The sequence below is a fragment of the Nomia melanderi genome, chromosome 12 (assembly GCF_051020985.1).
Source record: "Nomia melanderi isolate GNS246 chromosome 12, iyNomMela1, whole genome shotgun sequence".
Taxonomy (NCBI): Eukaryota; Metazoa; Arthropoda; class Insecta; order Hymenoptera; family Halictidae; genus Nomia; species Nomia melanderi.
Window position 1 is genome coordinate 4,511,047 of NC_135010.1, and position 20,437 is coordinate 4,531,483.

At 32.8% G+C, this 20,437-nt stretch overlaps 3 protein-coding genes across 4 annotated transcripts in view; all 3 read right to left on the reverse strand.

The window, feature by feature from the left end:
• Nucleotides 1-20,437, reverse strand: part of LOC116426309 (UBA-like domain-containing protein 2) — a 73,319-nt gene that overhangs the window by 9,491 nt on the left and 43,391 nt on the right. For both annotated transcript variants that reach the window (XM_076372875.1, XM_031975101.2), the window contains one exon: nucleotides 6,007-6,100. In XM_076372875.1, the coding sequence (XP_076228990.1) occupies nucleotides 6,007-6,100 (94 nt within the window). The remainder of the gene's footprint in view (nucleotides 1-6,006; nucleotides 6,101-20,437) is intronic.
• LOC143175178 (zinc finger HIT domain-containing protein 1-like) lies at nucleotides 18,203-18,790 on the reverse strand. The gene has a single exon (XM_076372944.1). The coding sequence runs from the start codon at nucleotides 18,788-18,790 to the stop codon at nucleotides 18,326-18,328; it is 465 nt and encodes a 154-aa protein (XP_076229059.1). The 3' UTR covers nucleotides 18,203-18,325.
• On the reverse strand, nucleotides 18,708-19,180 carry LOC116426278 (general transcription factor IIH subunit 5-like). Its single transcript, XM_076372945.1, has one exon. The coding sequence runs from the start codon at nucleotides 19,078-19,080 to the stop codon at nucleotides 18,859-18,861; it is 222 nt and encodes a 73-aa protein (XP_076229060.1). The 5' UTR covers nucleotides 19,081-19,180; the 3' UTR covers nucleotides 18,708-18,858.

Consider the following 20,437-nt stretch of genomic DNA (forward strand, 5'->3'; position numbering starts at 1 on the left):
CGTGGCTATAATATAAAATTCTCTGTCTGAAATTGTCGGTTTTTGCGTCATTCGATTCATATTCGCGGGCTTTCTCTTTATTTCAATGGGATTATTTACTACATGTAATGAATATTAAATTGAATCTCGCGATTTCTTCAAATATGACAGTCGTTCGAGCATAAAACACTTACGTTAACCAACATTGAAATATTTAAACATGTACATACAAACTTTACAGCAAAATTAGATATCTAAGCATAGCAATACTTATAATTCATTTTATCTCTTATTTAATAGAATCTATTTTACTTGATTAACACAGGTACAGCTTCCATCCAACAAATATGTAAAATACATAAAATAACATATCCTTGAAGTATCCTTTATTATTATGACTGTTTATTATTTCGTGGTATCAGAACCAGTCATAACAAAATTTATATTAAGTATAACATGCTAAGAGCCAATGAAGCGCTTTAATGATGAAATCTTAAAAAAAAATCTTTAAACTGGAGTTAATCGATTAGACCAGTGTGCGACTCATTTATAGAATGCAATGTAACATAGAATTAACATTCCGAAGAATTCAGCTGGAGAAGCGAAGAATTAAGGATTCACGTAAACCACGCGTCGAGGTCAACCTTGTTTTCGATTTCCAGTGTGGTGGGTTTTATGGAAACCCGCATTTATGAATGTATCCTCGTAAATACTACCTTAGCGAAACTTATCGAAGGTTTTACTGCAATGCAACACTCACCGGAACTTGGGAACACGTTAAATTGGACACATGTTTATAGGAAACCCTTCTCTTATTTTTTTTATCGATTTTAACCGTTGAATCCATCCTTGAAGTGACTCTCATGTTTTATTACGTCGCGTTTACTAGGGTGGGTTCTGACGGATGGACTTATGCGGCATATACAGGGTAATCAATAAATACATGCCAATACTTCGGGGGCAAATACACCATTAACATTGAATCTACCGAGCAGTTAAATCGACTTTTTGAAATTCTTCTATAGCAACTACTAGAGTGCATCTATCGAGAATTTAATTGATTTATAATTTAATGCGCGTATTGCTGAATCAATTTCTTTAATAATTTCTCAGGGAAATATAGCGTTATAAATACGACGTTCACACTAAAACTAACGACCAGTAAAACTGACTTTTCGAAATTTCGCTATACAAATTCCAAGAGTGCATTTACTGAGACTTTAATCGATTTATAATTCTGTGTGCGTATTGCTAAATCAATTTCTTTCATCATTTTTCAGAGAAACATCCGTTATCTTTTTAATAATTGCAAAATGAAGAAATCAGGAATAGGCCATTTTGACCCTTAACAGCGATACTCTTCATATGGTGCGTTCGCAAAAATTCATCGAGATAGTCGTTATATGAGAAAAGAACGAAAAAGCATAGAAGGAGAAAACAGCAAATTAGTTCATTTTATGTGCAAGCAATGTAGTTCTCTTGCGCCCAACAAAATGGGCGAGATCAGATTTTCATATTTGGAAGACTAAATAGCGAATAAACGATTTGATTACTCAAACAGCAATAGATCTGTACGTAGTTTCCTTTTTTCTATTATTTAAGCAATCGGTACATAATTTAGCTTCACCTGTTGAAAGTTTTGTATATTTCAAAAAATCTTCGTCCACAAAGAATTAAAATAAATTTCTAGAACTAAAATTTCAATATACATATTTGTATATTATTTCCTTTTTTATTATATTTATTAACTCTTTGCGCTCCGGACATCTTCGATACTTTAACAGTTCGTTTCTATAGCGAAACTTTCCAGTATGTAAAATTATGTTTCGAAAAAGACAAACGACAAGCATTCATGGATTAACGTTTTTTGAATTTCTTTTATCAAATTGCTTTATTCGAGTAAAAAGAAAAGGAAGAATTTTACAATTTGAAATCAATCGTATGATATTTATGATGCAAATTATTCCTTCATAGCAGAGCCAACGGAGTACAAAGGGTTAAATATAAACATCCTTTTTTGTTAGAAAACTAGTTGTAGGAAAACAGTAAGCTCGAGGAGAAGAAAGAGTTGAAACGCGTTAAATTGCGAAAAATCTCGGAGAAAAACTCCTCCGCGTTGCAGTCTCGACTCGCGCGAAAAAAATTCCGCGGTTAAGGGGTTAACACGTTCGCGACCACGCGTCACATATGCGTGACACTGGATCTATTCACGGTTTAATTGTGAAATAAACAAACTGAAATCATTTTGACCCAACTGGCAGTTCTAGTGTTAATTTAGACGTATAAATTAATCATTTCGTCTGTAATTGTTGAACGAATGTTAATTAATATAATCGATGTAAAGTGTTGCCAGTGAATTTGGCGTGTGCGTGATTTGTGTGAGTTTTGAATTTTATCGATTTATGTTTATATGTCGTATGTTATTCTGTAGGGTTATATTCTGTCAATTCGATCTGTGGATTTTATATTTGGCTTATAAAATGTTTTATAATTCACACTACACTGCGTAATTCTATCAGTAACATATCGAATGAGTCAAATTTTATTAAAACTTCAAGCTGTAAGAAAATTAAAAGAGCAATTACTGTGAGAAATTTCGATCGTTCAGTTGTCGTTTCACTAAAATCATTATTTCGACTCTACTTGCTTTTCGACGTGTATTTATGAATCACCCTGTACATTCGTGTTTCATGAAAATCAATGATCAGGACTAAGGGTGTACACAAGTTCTCCTTTTCTAAAGTAATTAACTGCCTGTTCATTTCCATTGCGCTGTGTGGTTATTGCTTTTGCTATGTATTTATAAAAGATATCAAAAAAAAGATACAAAGATATTAAAAAATTCGAAATGTACCTTAAATAATAATAAAGATTTATTATAACTGGACTGTAAATATTCATGAAGTTATAGAATATAAAAATCTTCAGAAAATGATGAAATACAAGATTCAATGAAATTTAATGAAATTTTATTTTGTTTTCCTTTAAACAAAATATGTTTCCTGTAAACATTGAAAGCAAAAGAAAACTTCTATTAGACCCAATTTCTTAAAATTTGTCCTTAAATATGTATCTTTGTTTAAACATGTAGCATTTTATTGTAATTAACATGACAACACGTGAAAGTATTATACAAATGAAATAATAAACAATATTTGCATTAATTTAACAGGTGAAACGATTGGAAATAAACATGTAGCATAAAGAATGTTTCCCTTCACTCTTCTAAATCGATTAGTATGCGCAAAAGGACGACTAATTCTACGTTGAAGGGAGAACGCTGCAGTGGAAATAGGATTCAGCGAAAAATGACAATGCAAGTAACGATAATGTGTTTCCTCGAATTGCAAGAACTTTCCGCAAAGTGAAATACACTGGAACTGTTTATCGTGCTACTTGAATATTTCATATTCTATCCAAGACACTATCAGTGTTTGTAACACTAAAACTACTGGAACAATTAAAATGGGCGATTTCGAATTTCGTTCGTAATTAACGAAATTTTCAAGTACAGTAGTAGAATTCAAATTATTCGAACTAATTGGGACTAAAATGATTCAGATAATCTCGTAGCGAAATAATTAACTTTTTAAATTGCTTATAAATTAAACAAAACATTTTGAAGCAACACTATGTGTATATTATACACATTTATATATATACACTGATGAGCAAAATTATAGGGTCAGACAATTTCCATTGATAAATTGTTCAAGGTCAAAGTAGTGTAACTTAATTTTGAAATATAGGTGTATGACAGTCAGGCTGAACTCATTTCAAGGTACTAATCCTCTACTTTCGGAACCCACTCTGATTATTTCCTGTAACATTCTTTTTTAATTATGTAACAGGTGTGAAACTAAATACAGCTTCTTGTTTCAACAATTTTGCGAATTTTTCTAACTTCTCTACGGTTACTAAGGAATTTTTTTCGCGATAATTTGTACCAAGAATTCGAAGAATGGAGTCTCGACTTTGCAACAATTCTTCAACACGTTCATGCCGACATGTATATACACAGTTAATTTATAATATTAAAATAAATCAGCGTTAATAAGCAAATGATTTATCAAACTGTTTATTAACAATTACCCATAATAAATAACTGAAGATAGAAAACTAGAGATATAACAAAAGAATACACTGCAACGTCATTTTTGTAAACATTGTTATTATTATAATCTACAATTAAACATATAGAAACATGTCTCGAATGTGAATGTGTTACACCCTCGTGTATCATTTTCTTCGCTTGTTTATTTAACACGTTGACCACAACAAATTAAAAAAAAAATTCGTTTTAGACGGAAAGAATGCAGAAATTGAATGAAATAAGGATTTTACGAAAAAGGTGTACACTCGTTCCTGAATTTAGGCGGAGTATTCAACGCACGTTTTGTTTTTTACGCGTATGAAAAGCGTATAAATGAAATGCACCGGTACAAAAGAGAAATATGTGAAAGATCTGCGTTCGTTTTGAAAATACTTTTTTTCACATTTTTGCGAAAACACTCAGGAGAAAGCAAATACCAATTTATATTTTATTTGTTGTTTGCGTTGATATTGTATTTGAAAACGGTCAATATTTCTTTGTTAATTACATCGAAATTAAAAAATTCAATGGATTTTGTTCTTAATGCATTCGTATAATTTCGTGTTACACGAAACAATAAATTATCTCATTGATTTATAAAATTTAGATGAACGTGATACCTATTAATGTTCCCAGTAATGTTTCATATCAATGAAATCCATAAGATAAATTATGATTTTTTAATCAATCAAAAAGGTACATAAATAAATAATTATTAATTCTATTTATTTATTTATTAATATGTAAAATTCAACAAAAGGAATATTTTCAAGAAAGTATAGAACAATATCTTGGCGTGATCGAAAGCCAACGTTTTTCTCATGAATGATAAGTAAAAATCGCAGGAAAAAACGGAAGAGGAAGAATTGTACTGTTCTTTTTATAGGTTATATAGCGACGTATGTAAATTTTTTACGTTTGCAATATTCTTGGAGAAACGAAGGTGACTTCTGCTTTTTCAAAGTGATACATATTTTTTTTTATATCATATGAAAGCCCGAAGCAAGATAAAGTTACTTACGTTCGCGGTTTATTTACGAAAATCCACAGTGTAATAATAATATTAAAGAATGCAATATACTGTGTACTAAACATTGTAATATAATATTATATAATACGTCTGATTAATAAGAATATTAAAGAATACATATAATACGTAAATCGAGAGATAAGTGTATGTAGTACTTACGAATAAAAGTATTCAGACAGTGAAAGAATTACCAAGATAACATTTATATTAATATACTGATATTTAACGCAAACAATTATATTGAAAAATGACATTTCATCAAAAGAGAGGGTTAAAAACATTTTTTATAATACCACTGAATTTAGGGAGTGTAAGAAAGGCATTTTTTTTAATCGAATAAAAATGTATTTTAAAAATAATTTTAACTATTAATTATTCAAGTTGAACTATTACATTTTTCTAATTTAATCTTTCACAATAACGTCTTCATAATTTAAATACTTAAATTATGATTAATAATTTATGATTAGTAATTTTATGTAAAATAATAACTTCTGAAGTGGATCAATTTGACTTATCCGATAGTTTTACTGTTCATTTACGTATGTCTTCTCATTAGTTTGTTTCGAAGGATGTCCCCTAGATATCACCAGAAAATGTTAAATAATTCTAACGAAAAATATTCGAGTGCAATGGGTTAAAAAAGAAACTGGGCCATCCGTCCTCAACTAAACCCAGCATCGAATATAATTCTGCGAATATATCGGAAACTAAAACCGAGTAACGGTAACATCCGTACGAAAAAGCTGTTCGGAATCGTGCCACCGACACCGCACTTTAACCTCATTGGAATCGGTGGGTGGCGCTTGTTTCTGTATAATTACCGAAAAGAGGGTGAACAGCAGAAAGAACGATGGCGGAACGAAGAAGTTCCGTGCGCGCCGGTAATTAGAGTGAAACTTACCCGAGGGAGTTTTTTCTCCGGCGGACATTTTGGAGAACGCGAGTAGCGCGTCGGGGAAATTTGGCGGCGTGGCCGGTGTGTTGCACGGCGTTATCTGTAAAAGAAATATAGTTTTATGACTATGTATCGTATAAGGAAACCTAAACGAAGGGAAAGTCGAACGTTGGTCTGTGTTTCGTCAATGCGTGCCTTCTTAACAGGTTGGCTGCCGCAGGATTTCATAGAGTAAAATACATAAAATGAGAAAAATATAATATTAAATCATTCTATTGAATTACATTATTATTATTGTTACACGTTCATCTAGCTGAGTGTCACCGTATTAGGCAAAATAATCATCCTTTAATTGAGTGAACTATAATAATTCGATTTGGTTATCAGTTAACTGCGTTTGACGAGTACACACTACATTTTTTGATTTTAATGCTAGCAAAACGAGAGATTTTTTAAACTACATTCCACGGTTAACAGGTTAAGACATTGTTGACCGGTCACGAGTTAACTCGTTTTTGCACTTGCATTAGCCATTTCAATTTTTTTGAAACGTAGGGCAATATAAAATACTGCAAAAGCAAAATAAAAATAGCAAAGTATGAATAAAGTATACTGAAGTTGATTTAGATTGTTTCGCATTTATATTTAATTACGGAATAATAACCGGTGAGATGGGATAGCTTCTGCGTAAAATTGCCGGTTAATAATGCATTAACTGCGTTTCACGAGTAAATACATAATTTTTTAACTTTATTGCGCGCAAAACAAGAGATTTTTTAAACTAAATTTTACAGTTAACAGATTAACACTTTATCCACCGCAAGCTTATTAATCGGCTTTTCAATTTTGACTACTTGATCGATAATCTATTAAAATTACGCTAAAAGAAAAGAAATTAGAATTGTCGCTTCATCCCTTCACAGTGAAATTCAGCACGAAAAAGAAATTGCAATATATTAGGTTTGACTTACTCTACTTACACAAAAATTTCATAATTTATTGAATTTCCGAGTTCTATACCTTTTCTTGTTAGTATTTCAAATATGGAAATTTGATTTCCTCAAAATGTCGATATTCGTCCGCAAAGTCGGACAATCAAAATTCTAATCTTACAATCGGGCCGTTTGATAATGCATGCCGTGCTCTCTTTCTCTTTCCCTCTCACGTGCACATACACGCACACAGGCAAACTCTTTTATAACTTTGTTTGTTTACGTTCCGGGCGAGATCGCGTGCGCGCGCGATTATTTAGGTCGAAGCACAAGGCGCATGACTGTTGTCCGCGAGCACGGTTTCTTTTATTTGCGTGGATCGATACTCGCAATGAATCTCATCCGCGTGTTTCTTTACGCGGCACGAGTGTATGCTAATTCCGAGATCGTACACACCGATTAACGCTGTTCAGCGATTCACGGGTTCGTTCATGAATTATGCAATGCAAAGAGATAATGAACGATAATCAGAAATGGGTTGGAAGGAAATGGGAAACAGATAATAAGGATCGCGAGACATGTTTGGTCCCTTTAACTTCGACATGTTGACGGAAAAATGAGTGCCGCGCAGGGATTGAAAATTAGTGTTTGAAAATGTTATGTACTGATTCCGAGTGAAACAATTATCAAGAACTGAAATGAAGTTATGATTAAGCCCATCAGTGACCAAATCGATTAACTCCACTTTATGAATGTTTTAAACCTCTTGCGCTGGAATTTAGTGATGCTCGCTTAAATTCCACAGAAATCTGCTCGGCTTAATTCCACTGCACCAACCCTACTCTTCCCTCAGTAAGTCTCGAGCTCGGTACAGCGTGATTCCAGTAGACAGGGACAGAAAATGAATACAATGAGGGGAAGAGAGAAGGACACAGGTCAAAGAGATACCGTACGTGTCAAGTATAAATATACACTGAAGAAAATTTCAATTGCAATAATTTTAACCTTACCTTCTCAACCGTAATACTATGGAATGTTGGGATTTTTTTCATTAAAATGAACCCAAATACGACGAAAATCGGTCTAGTTTTTCGATTTAAAGGAAATGAACCTTTAATTTCGTTAATTACATTAAGTAGGTAAAACTAGTCCGATTTTTATCATGTTTGGACTCATTTTAATTACAACAATCTCAGAAGTTTACTGGCACTACATTTGAGAAAGGTAAGGGTAAAATTACTGCGATTGAAATTTTCTTCATTGCATGTTTATATTTAACGCGTGCGGCATCGCTTTTGAAGTCCCGCGTTTCGACCCTCGATGCCTGACGGACTGTCTATTCCGCTTTCGCTCATCATATCGATTCTCTGCTTTCGTCAGGCTGTGCGCTGGTCAATTCCTGGCAGCAAATAGCTTCCCTTGTTTTTACTGCTCGGTTAAATTCCACTGTAGGGACCCAAAATTGTGGAATTTAAGCGAGCGTTACTATATACCTAATGTAACAAGACTATCGATGTTTATAAGATGTCACTGGCAATTTTGGAACAAAAATAACCTCGATATGCGTGATACGCCTTTCCAGTACAAGAGGTTAAGATTTTATCATTAAAGCGTTCATTGGCACTTAACTTTATATATTTTAAATAAATTCCATCCCAATCCAAGACTGGGTTTGGTACTACAAAATAATAAAAAGTCTTTTGGCCATATAGAAATTGCAATAATAATAAAAATGACATCAACGATATATTATTTTATTTATTTTACGTGTTCAATAGATTTAAATTGCACCTGTAACAATAAAGTAAAATACGTTCTATAATAATCATTTGATTTTGCATTTAAAGGGAAATTTTCAAAATCAATATATAACTATTGCATTACTTTTCTCCACTTTTTGTTTTGTGGAGTTAATCGATTTGCCCAGTGAGTGGCTCAATTGTTCTTAGGTAGAGTATTCTCGCGATTAATACCCGAAAATCGGGACTGCAACTGGCCGCTAATTCGTGCAGTGTTGTTGATTCGAAGTCGAGATAAGATCCGAACCGAGCTCTTCTGTTTGTTCTCTATAGAGGAGGACAGCGCGAATGAAAAGGCAGGACACACGACCTTCGGAACGATCAAAACAAATAGATGAATGAGGAGATATTAATGCAATGTTGAACTTTTTTATTTTTCACTTTTACTAATTGAAACTTGTATCAATTGAATCGTGAGGTTTTTCTCATTAAAACAAGACCAAACTCGATATATTTTGGAACATATTTACTTATTTACTAAATAAGTAATAAATAAGAAAATCGGTTATTTTAAATTACAATTAACTAGATGAAAATAGATTATTGTAATGTATGTCATGCTTGGTCTTGTTTTAATCAGAAGAATCTCACAAATGCATTAGTGAAAGTTTCATTTAGAAAAAAAAACCTTATAAAACAGTTTTATCTCTTCGGAGCCAGTATTAGATCGCTTTTATAACCGTTATTTTTCGGTTCTGTATTTCTTTTAGGATCGAAAGATAACAGTTGCAGAACCGATATAATATCGATTCTGAAGAACCGGAATCGATACCGATATATCTAATACGTGGGTTGCTGCAAAAGTTTCGAGAAAGTATGACAGAAGTCACAAATAAGTTTGAACTAATGGTTTTGCTTTCCATAATAATTTCCTTCGATCATTTCCTATGAATTCTTTCACAACTGTGCTCGTTAAAACTACTTAATCGTTAATAATTTAGTAGGACAAGAAGGGAATTTGATGCTTGTTCTGTGTTCATGTATACTCTGTGGGTTAAATACTGATAATAGACAAGTAATATTTCATTTACCTGGAAAACAAATAAATAACATTCAGACATGTCGAAATCGGTTGAAAGTTTTCATTACGAGTCTGACTCGATATTATAGGAAAAGGGAGTAATACATTTTCAGTTAAATTTTTGGAGCACTTCTTAACCTTGAAAGTGTAAAGCTTTACGAAAATAAAATATATTCTCACGTTGAAAGATTCCGGAAACTTTTGCAGCGAGCTACATAACAGTTACAATGCTATGTTTCCATAACTGTTTAAAGAACTGGAATCGATATCATGGCTGTTTCAACACCTGTATCTCTGTGAAGCGTGTCACTCACGAATCGATGCAGACGTGTAATGCGTCATTGAAAAATGTTGCCGAATATATAAAATAATAATATGAGACGTTTAATGAGATGTTTATTTTGAAAGTGGCTTTATTTCTTGCCTTGAAAACATGTGCCACACACTTAGCCAACCGAATGGGGAGACTTCCCAATTTTCTCTTAGCAACGAATTACATTTATTTTATTTATTTTTCTCTTTTATTATTTAGTAAGTCTTGAACGCGGGATATTTAAGATTCAATAAATATTTCTTGAAAATTTCTTGCTCTTGTGAAACACAATTTTCAATCAAATCTGTTGAACGAGTTCAGTCAAAGTTAATGAAAAAGGTTATAGTTATAATATGTAGTTAAAAAAAGGTTATAGTTATAGTGTTTTTAAGCGATTGTCTAAGTATTAACTTGACTTTAGCGGAAGATGGAGTTAAATGGCTTTCAAAATGAATTGCTTATACAAACACTACGTTCAATATTATCCACAATACAAGGGATGAAAATCTGCTGTATCAGTTGTTTACTTAATGGCACAAAATCGAGACTTTAAGGGGTTGAACTCTTAGTACCATGAAAAACATGTATTTCTAACGAAGTTTCAAATCTTCGAAAAATCTACGAAAATTTAACACGTGCTAATAAAGGAAATAAATGTAGAAAATAACAGAAATACGAATTCTTTAATTTGAATTTTCAAGCATTTTCATACGGGGAAAAATAGAATAAAATGGGAGTGCTGTGTGGGCAAGATGTGCTTTATTATTAACACATTTCGCAGAGAAATATGTTTCTTTAATTGGAGATGTTCTTGAATTTTCAGAAGCCTTCTTTCGTTTTTTAAAATTTGCTTTGTCTTTCTTTTACGTAAGAAATGGCAGGTTCCGATTTGCTCCATCAAAAACACGAAAGCCAGAGAACCACTGTAGGCAGACATTCGCTAGGTGCGTTACTATTCTCGGTCGGCGGCATTCCGATAAGCCGTGTGCCAAATCTTGGCCCAATCACTGGACGAACGACAACATTTCGATCCGACTGCGAATTTCTGCGTTTATCGATCTCTATTCTTGCCAGTTTCGCATCTCTTTCACAGTGTATTGCCCTTGTCTGATCTATCTTTGTACAGCAACAATGGCGCCATCCAATTTTTCAGCATTTCAGTTTATTTGTAAAACGTGCAAATAGAAATGTGTAAATAGAAATAAATAAAAACGTGTAAATAGAATAAAATAGTTTCAAAATATTATGATCTTATGAAATGTGAGAAATTCAGAATATTTGTAAATTGTTTTTTAGTAATATCACGAAGTAATTATTTTTTAGTAATATCACGAAGTTCTCCAGTTTTGAAATTATTAAATAATTTATGCAACTAAGAATTCTTCGTATATACCTTTATGTTTCTTGACAATCTTAGTCTTAACGAGGCTAACATTCTTTGACTCTTCTGCTTCAGTGTAGACTTATTTGTTTTTAAAAAATGGGGATACTCTAGTTGTTTCTACATTGTTTTGAAAATAGGTAAATTTTGTATCACGTTAGTTAATGTTATAAATTAATTTGCATCGAACAAACATAAACGAAATTCTTTCCAACAAGGTTACTATAATTTTGTTTAATATTAGACCGTGGATGCTTAAGCAACTTTTCAGAGATTAATTTACAAAAACACGAGTAATTAGATGTTTCATACTTTTGTGAATAATTCTATCAAGTGACATACCAAGGAAAAAAGTTATTAAATAAAAAAAAATTATATTTGTACCCTATTTATTATAATGAAATTAATAACTATTGAATCAATAATAATACTTATTCGTCGAACATTATTCATAAAGGTTAAACAAATTAAATTTTCAGTCTAAATAGCTTATTATATTAGGGTAAATTGGTTTTGACCAGTTAATGGAGTAATTAAGTGTTAGTCTATACCTTGGGATAATTAAGTAAGACAAACCTACCATGTACATAGGCTACACACGATTTTTTCGCTCAAAAGAAGGAATAAATCGTTTATGCTAAAATACTGGATAAAATAAATTTATTTGGAGAGATTCAAGACGTCAATGTTGCATTCAGTATCTCCATAATATTACAATATCTTTAGTAGTGAACTGAAATCGAGAAATTAATTATTTCCAAAAAAAAAACAATTATTTTCAATTATTTTGCAGAAAAGATATCACGTACATATTTCTAATATTTCATAGTGAATTCTTAAGGATCAAAGATAGCCGAATTGGCTCTCTAACTCCTGTAATCGTAAAAATGTTCCCTCTGTGACATTTTCCAGATGAAACGAATTATTAGATCTTATTTGTGTGATTCAACCGTAGATTCTTGAAACATTCAGCGTGGTCTCTAGATTTATCACCCTGGTGATCAAGCCACTCATGAAGTATGCAAAAGATTAGCTTATACCTTCAGCGAATGACACAAGAAGACAGGGCCATTGCCAGAGTCAGATAAATTGCATCGTTGCCTTTTAATCAGTTCATTCGGCAAACATAGTTCATTGCATACTTGATAATTCGCTTGACTCTTCTGGCCAGGAATTTTTCATAGCTGATGTTAATTAAATTGCCCAATACATATCTTATGCCAGTGGTTTCCTAACTTTGTGTTACTACGTCCTCCTTTTAAAAAAATCTAATCTTGGCGCTTCCCTATTCTTCATTTCATAAAATAATACAGATTTTTAAATTGTAAAAATGTATTAATACAAAATGGAAGAAATGTAAATTACATTTCTGTCAAACTTTTCGCGCCTTCTTTTAGACTGGTCCGTGATTATCAATTTGGAAATTGATGTCTTGTGTCAACAACCAATAACCTTATTTTTATTATCTCGTTATCCTATTCTTACAGACAGAAAACAGTTCAATACAGCCAATTTTTTAGGCTTGCAGGATAGCATGACCCCTTCACCCTTTGAGTACTGAATATTCCCAACTCTAGCTCCGATTTTGTTAATTGATATAAGCCGTAAGTAAGTTACAGTGCAGCTCTCTCACATCTCGAGGAACTTCTAACAAGGTAAAAATTCGTTAAAGAATCGATATAGAATCAATATACCATCAGTTACAAAAAAAATGACTTTATTTCAGTTCTCCATAACTGTTTCAAAAACCGGAACTAATACCATAAAAGTTTTCAACCCCTGTGCAGTGGTACTCACCAGGAAAAGCAAAAATACTGCATATGCTGTTGCTCAAACTAACAGTAGGTCCGTTTCCTACGGATAGTTTTCACTTGCTTTTCTTTCAAGAATCACATCTTAGTTCCCCTGCACCCTGTCTGATCTGAGGGACAACGAGAAGTTGCAGGCGGCAAATAAAAAAGAGACGAGGCCCCGGCGAATCAACCGGCCTACTGGCTGGCTGACTGGGAAGTTAACGAGTAGGAGAACTCGGGCCCGCCTGAAACCACGCGGTCATGCCACGTAACTTCTCGCGAGTTCAATTAATTAAGCCAAACACGAGCGGACTCGTTGCGCAGATGTTTGGGAAGAACAGACTGTGAAATTAATACGATCCTCTTCCCTCTCTTTCTCTCATCACTATATTCCTCCTCCCTCTGTTCCTCTTCTTCTCCTTTGCCTTCTTCATTCTCTTCTTCTTCTGCTTCCTCTTCATCCTTTTCTTTCTCTTCAGCTTCCTCTCCTTCTTCTTCCTTTACATCCTTTTCTCGCTTAGAGGATTTCAAATCAGACAAAGACAAGCTTTGTTGTTTGCTCTTCATTCCCTTTCTCTTCTTCGTCCTCTTCATGTTCGTCCACTTCGTTCTGTTCTCCTTCATCCTCTTCTCGCTTGAAGGATTTAAAATCAAGCATCAACAAGGCTTGTGCGTCGTTTTCATCCCCTTCTTCTTCCTCTTCAGCCCCCTCTTCTTCTTTTTCTTCTTTATCCTCTTTTTCCTCTTCTTCTCCTTCATCCTCTTCTCGCTCGAAGGTTTTTAAATCAGGCATCGCAAGGCTCGTTGCTGCCTGGCGAAGAACGACCCAGCGAATTCGAGTTAAACGGAGTACGTGTTTAGCAACATGGCAACAGTATTTCAATCAATGAAAATTTTCGCGGCTACGACGCATCGCCTGTTTAATTGACAATTAAGCCACGCGAAATATGCGTTACGAGTCGCCGCGCTCGGCTATAGATCCGATCTATAATGAGCAGGCGCGCTCATCGCCGCAACAATGATCGGAAGCGCCTTTAACACCTTGCCCGTCGAATTTCGTAATGAGACGTCTGTGAAATTTTTACGAACCGTGTAATACGCAGGTTCTTCGCTAAATAATTAATGTTCTCAATTCTTCCTTAACCGAACATCGATTGGACTTTTTTTATCGTGAGTGTTTCGTGTCGGGGAAGCAACCCTCCTCGTTCACCCCTCGTTTTTGTGCAACATTTTATTCATGAGGCACACCTTGCCTGTTGAATTTTGAAACACGTCTGTCGCGTCTCAGCCGACTCTCCAATAAAAACGTGTTCAATGTCGCACTTCATGGAGCACGATACATAAAATGAAAAAATATGAATTAAAAATTATGAAATAAGAATTGCGTTATGACTATTACACGTTTATTTTATACGTTTATAGTATATTGAAGAGTCTAATGAGATTCTTATTTTATTCGAAACATAGTAAGATATTTAATAAAATAAACAAAATACTATTTCATTCCAATTTCTGTGAATTAGGTCATATCAATCTGTATCAATATACTGTAGGAATAGTTTAGACATTTCTAATGTACAGGCTGATTCAAAAGTATATGTCGATCAGCAAGAAACGTTGGAAGAGACACTTTTTACTGTAAATTGATTTATAAAAATGTGAAGTTTCCTAGGCATCAAATAGGATATAATTTATTTTTATTTTACAAATTGTATTATTGTTTTAAATATAAATTAAAAGGGAAGGGATGAAATATATTTATAAAACAGAAACTAAGAAAGGCAAATATATAGATGAAACGAACTTCGATGTACCATCCGTTTCTCCAATTCAGTATGAATAAAAAATGAATAACAAAAATGGAATGCACTCACAATATCACAATAGAACCAAAATAAATCTTTCTTTTCTTCTTATTCTTTATTAGAAAGCAATTAATAAATTAAGAGCCAAAAGAGATAAATAGATGAAATAAACTTCAATGCAATATCGGTTATTACTATAAATTATAACAGATTCCATTCTAAATAAATAATTAATTTAGATAAAAATAAATTCTTTAGGAATCTACGATCACGAACATAAATATCTCTTTAACGTTATGAAACAAGAAAAGAAGAATTCTCCCCAAGGCTCAAATGTTAAATTTTCTTCAAATGCTTTATTTATAAACCAGCAGTTAGGTAAACAAATTGTCAACGAAACCGAGAGATCGCGTGGTAATTAGTACTTGATCAATGGAATGGCGTAAATCGACAAAATTACTAAAAACCAGATACACTGTGTCGACATTTCCTACTTTTTCTTATCAGGATCTTACGCAACGGCTCCGATGTAGTTCGAAATCTCCCGAGAACCGCTTCCTCTTTTTTCTCTTACTCTTGTTTTTTCCGTCACGAAACCGATAAGGAAAGCGTGGATCGTGACGGAGCTACGATCCAACGATTCATAGAGTGAATCGATGAAAAATGTTGCTCATGAAGTGAGTCATATGAAGTAGCACGTATCTGCTGTGCTGTAATGCTTATCGCATTTGTAAATGTTACGCGTAATACGCTAGGATAATAAAAGCAAATAGCTGTTGATTCTACATTCTGCGCTGCGTATGAAATTTTCAAGCAGCCGAGTTTAACATTAAAACTACCGTGCAGTTAAATTTACATTTTAAAATTCCTCTATAGAAACTTCAAGAGTGCATCTATTGAGATTTTAATTGACTTTCAATTAAGTTTGCGTATTGCTAAATGAATTTCTTTAATAATTTATCGAAGAAACATTTGTTACATTTTTAATAATTGCAAAAAAAAGAAATTAGGAATGGATCGTTTCGACCCGTCTGGTAGTTTCAGTGTTAAACAGTACTGCATTTCACCTGTTAACTGTGGAATTTAATTGAAAAAATCTCTCATTCTGTGCGTAATGAAATTAAACAGTCAAGTGTATACTCGCCACACACAGAACAAATACACCTATAATACATTCTAACGAAAAACTAAAGCAAAACGAAGAAAAATTACATATTTATTTGGAAAAATAAATAATTCATCGTTGAAAGAATTAGTATCGTTTTGAGTATTTTAGTTTTGACTCTATTTAGTCGTCACACGCAGATAGCTGTTTAATAATGAATCTACGCTATTCGTGGATTTCATAACACTCTTCGATGCATTTTAATCTGCATTATGCACTCTAACATTTGCTTTGTGATTTTATTCGCTGAACAATATAATGTCGTTCTGTTTTCTTTTGTTTTAAAGCAGCATAATTTTAATAGGTTACCGATTGTTAAACGTTCGAAATCGGAAAACCGATTAATAGGCTTGCAATGGATATAGTGTAAAAAAACAATTGGAAAAGAATATTTAACAATCTAAATAAGATCAGTCCATTTCACTCGGAATTATCTTAATCAACCGTTACTTATCCTAGTTAATAACTAGTTTATAATTTAATGAATCGTTGGTTAGTATACAATTCAATTAACCGTTGGTTAGTACACAATTGAATTAATCGTTGGCTAATATACAATTCAATTAATCGGTTAACGTAACGTAGGTGTGTCCCACGGAAAATTAACAGAGGCGAAAAAGTGTGAACGCTAGTAACTGCATTTAGACACGAATGCCACACTAGATCGTTTATCGCGCGGTTCATGGATTATGCAACGCCGCTGACTAATATGCACATTTTATCGATATCAACAACCTTCGTGCATTGAAATCGTTTAATAGCGTTTAAGCCAGACGAAGAAAGAGAATCCGAACTTTCTATTGGACTTGGCGTAACCACGATACACTTACCCGACGAAACTTGAGAAAAAAGAACGCAACAGTCAGCCAAGGACAACGCAAGAAATTTTCCTTCATTGCATCTATGTGGCACTGTTTACTTTTTTACGCGATAAAAATATGAAGAAACACGCGAAATCGAAAGATACGTTGGCCAGATAAACAAGAAAGTCGAGTTTTATATTCGTTTGTGCTCCGTTAAGTATATTCGCTTGAATAAAAAATTGGAACGAAACATTTCTAGCATCGAGTTTACGATTGATCTCATTTATTACCGTTAGTTCAACAATTAATTTACAGTTTTGTAAATCAAATTAAATTAAAAAGATTTCTATTTTCAAGTGACAACATTTTAGTCAAAATTTTCGTTCCGATACACATGGATTTGTTATTTTATTATGGACCAAAAGTGGTAAAAGTCAAAGAAATGTTTACTGCAAGATAATGCAACGTTATATTAAAATGAAATTTCGCAGAAACACTCTCTAGTATTCCGTGAAAATGCTGAAGCAAGTTTTGGTCGAATCGATTGAACATTCTCGGAGTTATGAGCAGAAATCTAAGTGGATATGTTTTGGTGTCACGCTGTATTTTTACTCGCGTGTTTATAATATTACATTTAATGTTAAATATTAAAATAGATAATAAAAGCAATATCAAAAAGCGAGAAGAGTTATCAGTTAGACAAATAATATAACAATCGGAAAGTTGCTTCGTCTTCCGACTTTTAATAGTAAGCACGCGTTAAAAAACCAGGTCAACGATATTAACGATACGGGATCGCGCGATCTCGTTACTTAATACTCGTCGGACGGCATCGGAGATAAAACGAGTAAATAAATAAAATCTCCAATAATAATACCGCAGGAGTTCGCAGCTACGCGATCAGATACGATAAAGTTATACGAACAACAAAAATAAAAACACATCTCTTTACAATTGAATGAATGAAAGCATTATCAAAACAAAAATAAAAATCTGTGGAGAGTTTCGCAATGTAATTCTTTTTATCAACGACCGTTAATAATTAATATATTGACTGCTACGGTGGTCATCGACGACAATTACAATAAAAAAATTGATGTCTAATAAAAAGATTTAGTAATATCAATAGCTAGATAATAGTGTAGTATTATCGTAATTTAATTTATTTTCCATATATATCTTATCTAGGATAAGGTCATATAATATGTGTATAATTAATACTTATCATCTTATCAACCATATTTTAACATTACACTTATAGATAAGTTATATGTAAGTTTTTTCTGCTGTTCAATTTGCATAAAAGTGCCTTATTAAGCTGTCCATTTTAAACACCTTGTATCAAGATGAGTGCCTAAGCATTTCATACTGCAATATCTAGCACCGCAAGGAATACATGTATAGTTACTAGGAAATCCACAAACTGCACAAAATTGACGTTCAGGAAAACGAGATGGCGGTGCTTGAGCAGAGGCATAGTTAGGAGGATTGGGATTAACATTAAGATCTTCTTCTACTAATTGAGCAAAAGTTTTTCGAAAACGTTGCTTATAATATTCTGCTGATCTAGTTTTCTTCTTTCTGCCACCTCTATTATCTAATGTTTCTTGAAATTTTGGAACTTTCTTACTCATTACTAAGTCAGCATGAGGATCATCATGAAAATTGTCTTGTTCCAAAGCTTCCAGTGCTTTCTTTTGCCTACGTTTACGAGCAGCTTCATCAAGCACTCTTTTCTGATATGCATCTTTTATTCTACCAGATTCTCGTGCAGCCATAATTAGTTATTTCATATATATCTTTAGATTTAAATCAAATTAGAGAAGAAATATTTGTTGTCTAATATTTATATTCCTTTTTCTGCTAAAGGAAACGATATTTGATCCATAAGATCATCTACTTTCCCTTGCAACGTATCTAAAATATCAGTAGAAATAAACAAATGCCTCTCATCTAAATCTTGAATTATAAATTTCCGACCTAATGCAAAAGTTTCATCCAAGTGTAAAAGAAATTCCTTCATAGCTGCATCGCATTCAACCAAAATTCCTTTTGTGACATTTACCATGACTTTTTCTCTTCTGTGTTTTCAAAAAAGAAAAAGCGAGAAGTTTCCTTGTGTATTTCATATTCTTTCAATGCAAACATTGAATACTGTGATATCAAATTATTTCTAATAACATTTGCTTTTATTATGAAGGGATAAATAGTGCTATACAAAATGTTCGAAATTCTCATTGCAGTCAACGTGTTAATACGATTCCTAGAGGCGAGTGAAACTTAAATTAATTTAACACTATTTTTATCAGAAATGTCCTAAGGCACCAGTTAAAGTTTGAACTTAAAATTATTTTTAAAGTTTAATTAGTTTTTCTTAATTGACTATTTCATTCCGACTTATCTTATAATGATTAGAAAATCAATTTAGCGGTTTTATTAGATAATAGTAAATTATTCATTAAATTATATGAAGTAATATAATAGATTTTACGAAATTACCTCTTGACAAAAATAGGTATGGGTAGGTCTGAATTAATGCCAATTCAAATAATCTGATATTCTATTTAGTGTGAATTATAAAATGTTGCCAGGTCGCGTGTAATACGAATAAATGTTCAAGTAATGCGAGATTCGCGAGACTTCTTTCATCGATTCAATTTCGTGAAAAGATCGAATCATTTAAACACAGATCGGGGCATACAAATCTTAACAGAGACTTGTACAAAGTACTGAGTTTATTATTAGGTGTACTAAGAAACAAAAAAAATTGTAATCCACGTTATTAAAATATTTTGATTCTGAAAATAAATATTCTGTTAAAATATTCTGTTTCTGAAAATAATCTATTGTTACAATTTTTATAGGGATTACATATCAATCGTATTAAATGCTTAGCAGTTCTAGTGTTAATTCGACGTAAAATAAAATTTTCGATTGGATTAATGCGGCTCACTGTGTCGCGCACGCGAAGTATCTTGTTAAGTTTCGGTAATGAAACTTCTGTTTGATCTGGTAACACGTGAAATCGATTGTTCGTAGTCAATTTAACAACCGATAACACGTCATCGACGCGCGATGATCTCTATATTTATCATGACGCTGAATTAATTCCTTGCCATGCAATATGTGCGTGGCAAAGATATCAAACGTGATTTCATGAATCCGAATATCATTCGATTCTTTTGAATTGATATTAAAAAATATTACCTTTTTCTTTGGCTCTCAATTATGCTTTAAAGTAAACGTGGATAAAAAATAAACATGAATGCTTGTTCTCTTTATACATAGGAAATTATTAACGACAAAGTAGTCATAGTAACTGCAACTGTAGAATAAGCTGCAGAGAAAAACAAATAAATGTAAATGTTATTCAATTTTTTTTAAGTTCATTCTTTTTTTTAATATTCATTTTTTTAAGTTAATTT

Excerpts from the sequence above, each read along its gene's own strand:
- LOC143175178 (XM_076372944.1), bottom strand. The coding sequence starts at position 18,790 with ATGGCTGCACGAGAATCTGGTAGAATAAAAGATGCATATCAGAAAAGA.
- LOC116426278 (XM_076372945.1), bottom strand. The coding sequence starts at position 19,080 with ATGGTAAATGTCACAAAAGGAATTTTGGTTGAATGCGATGCAGCTATG.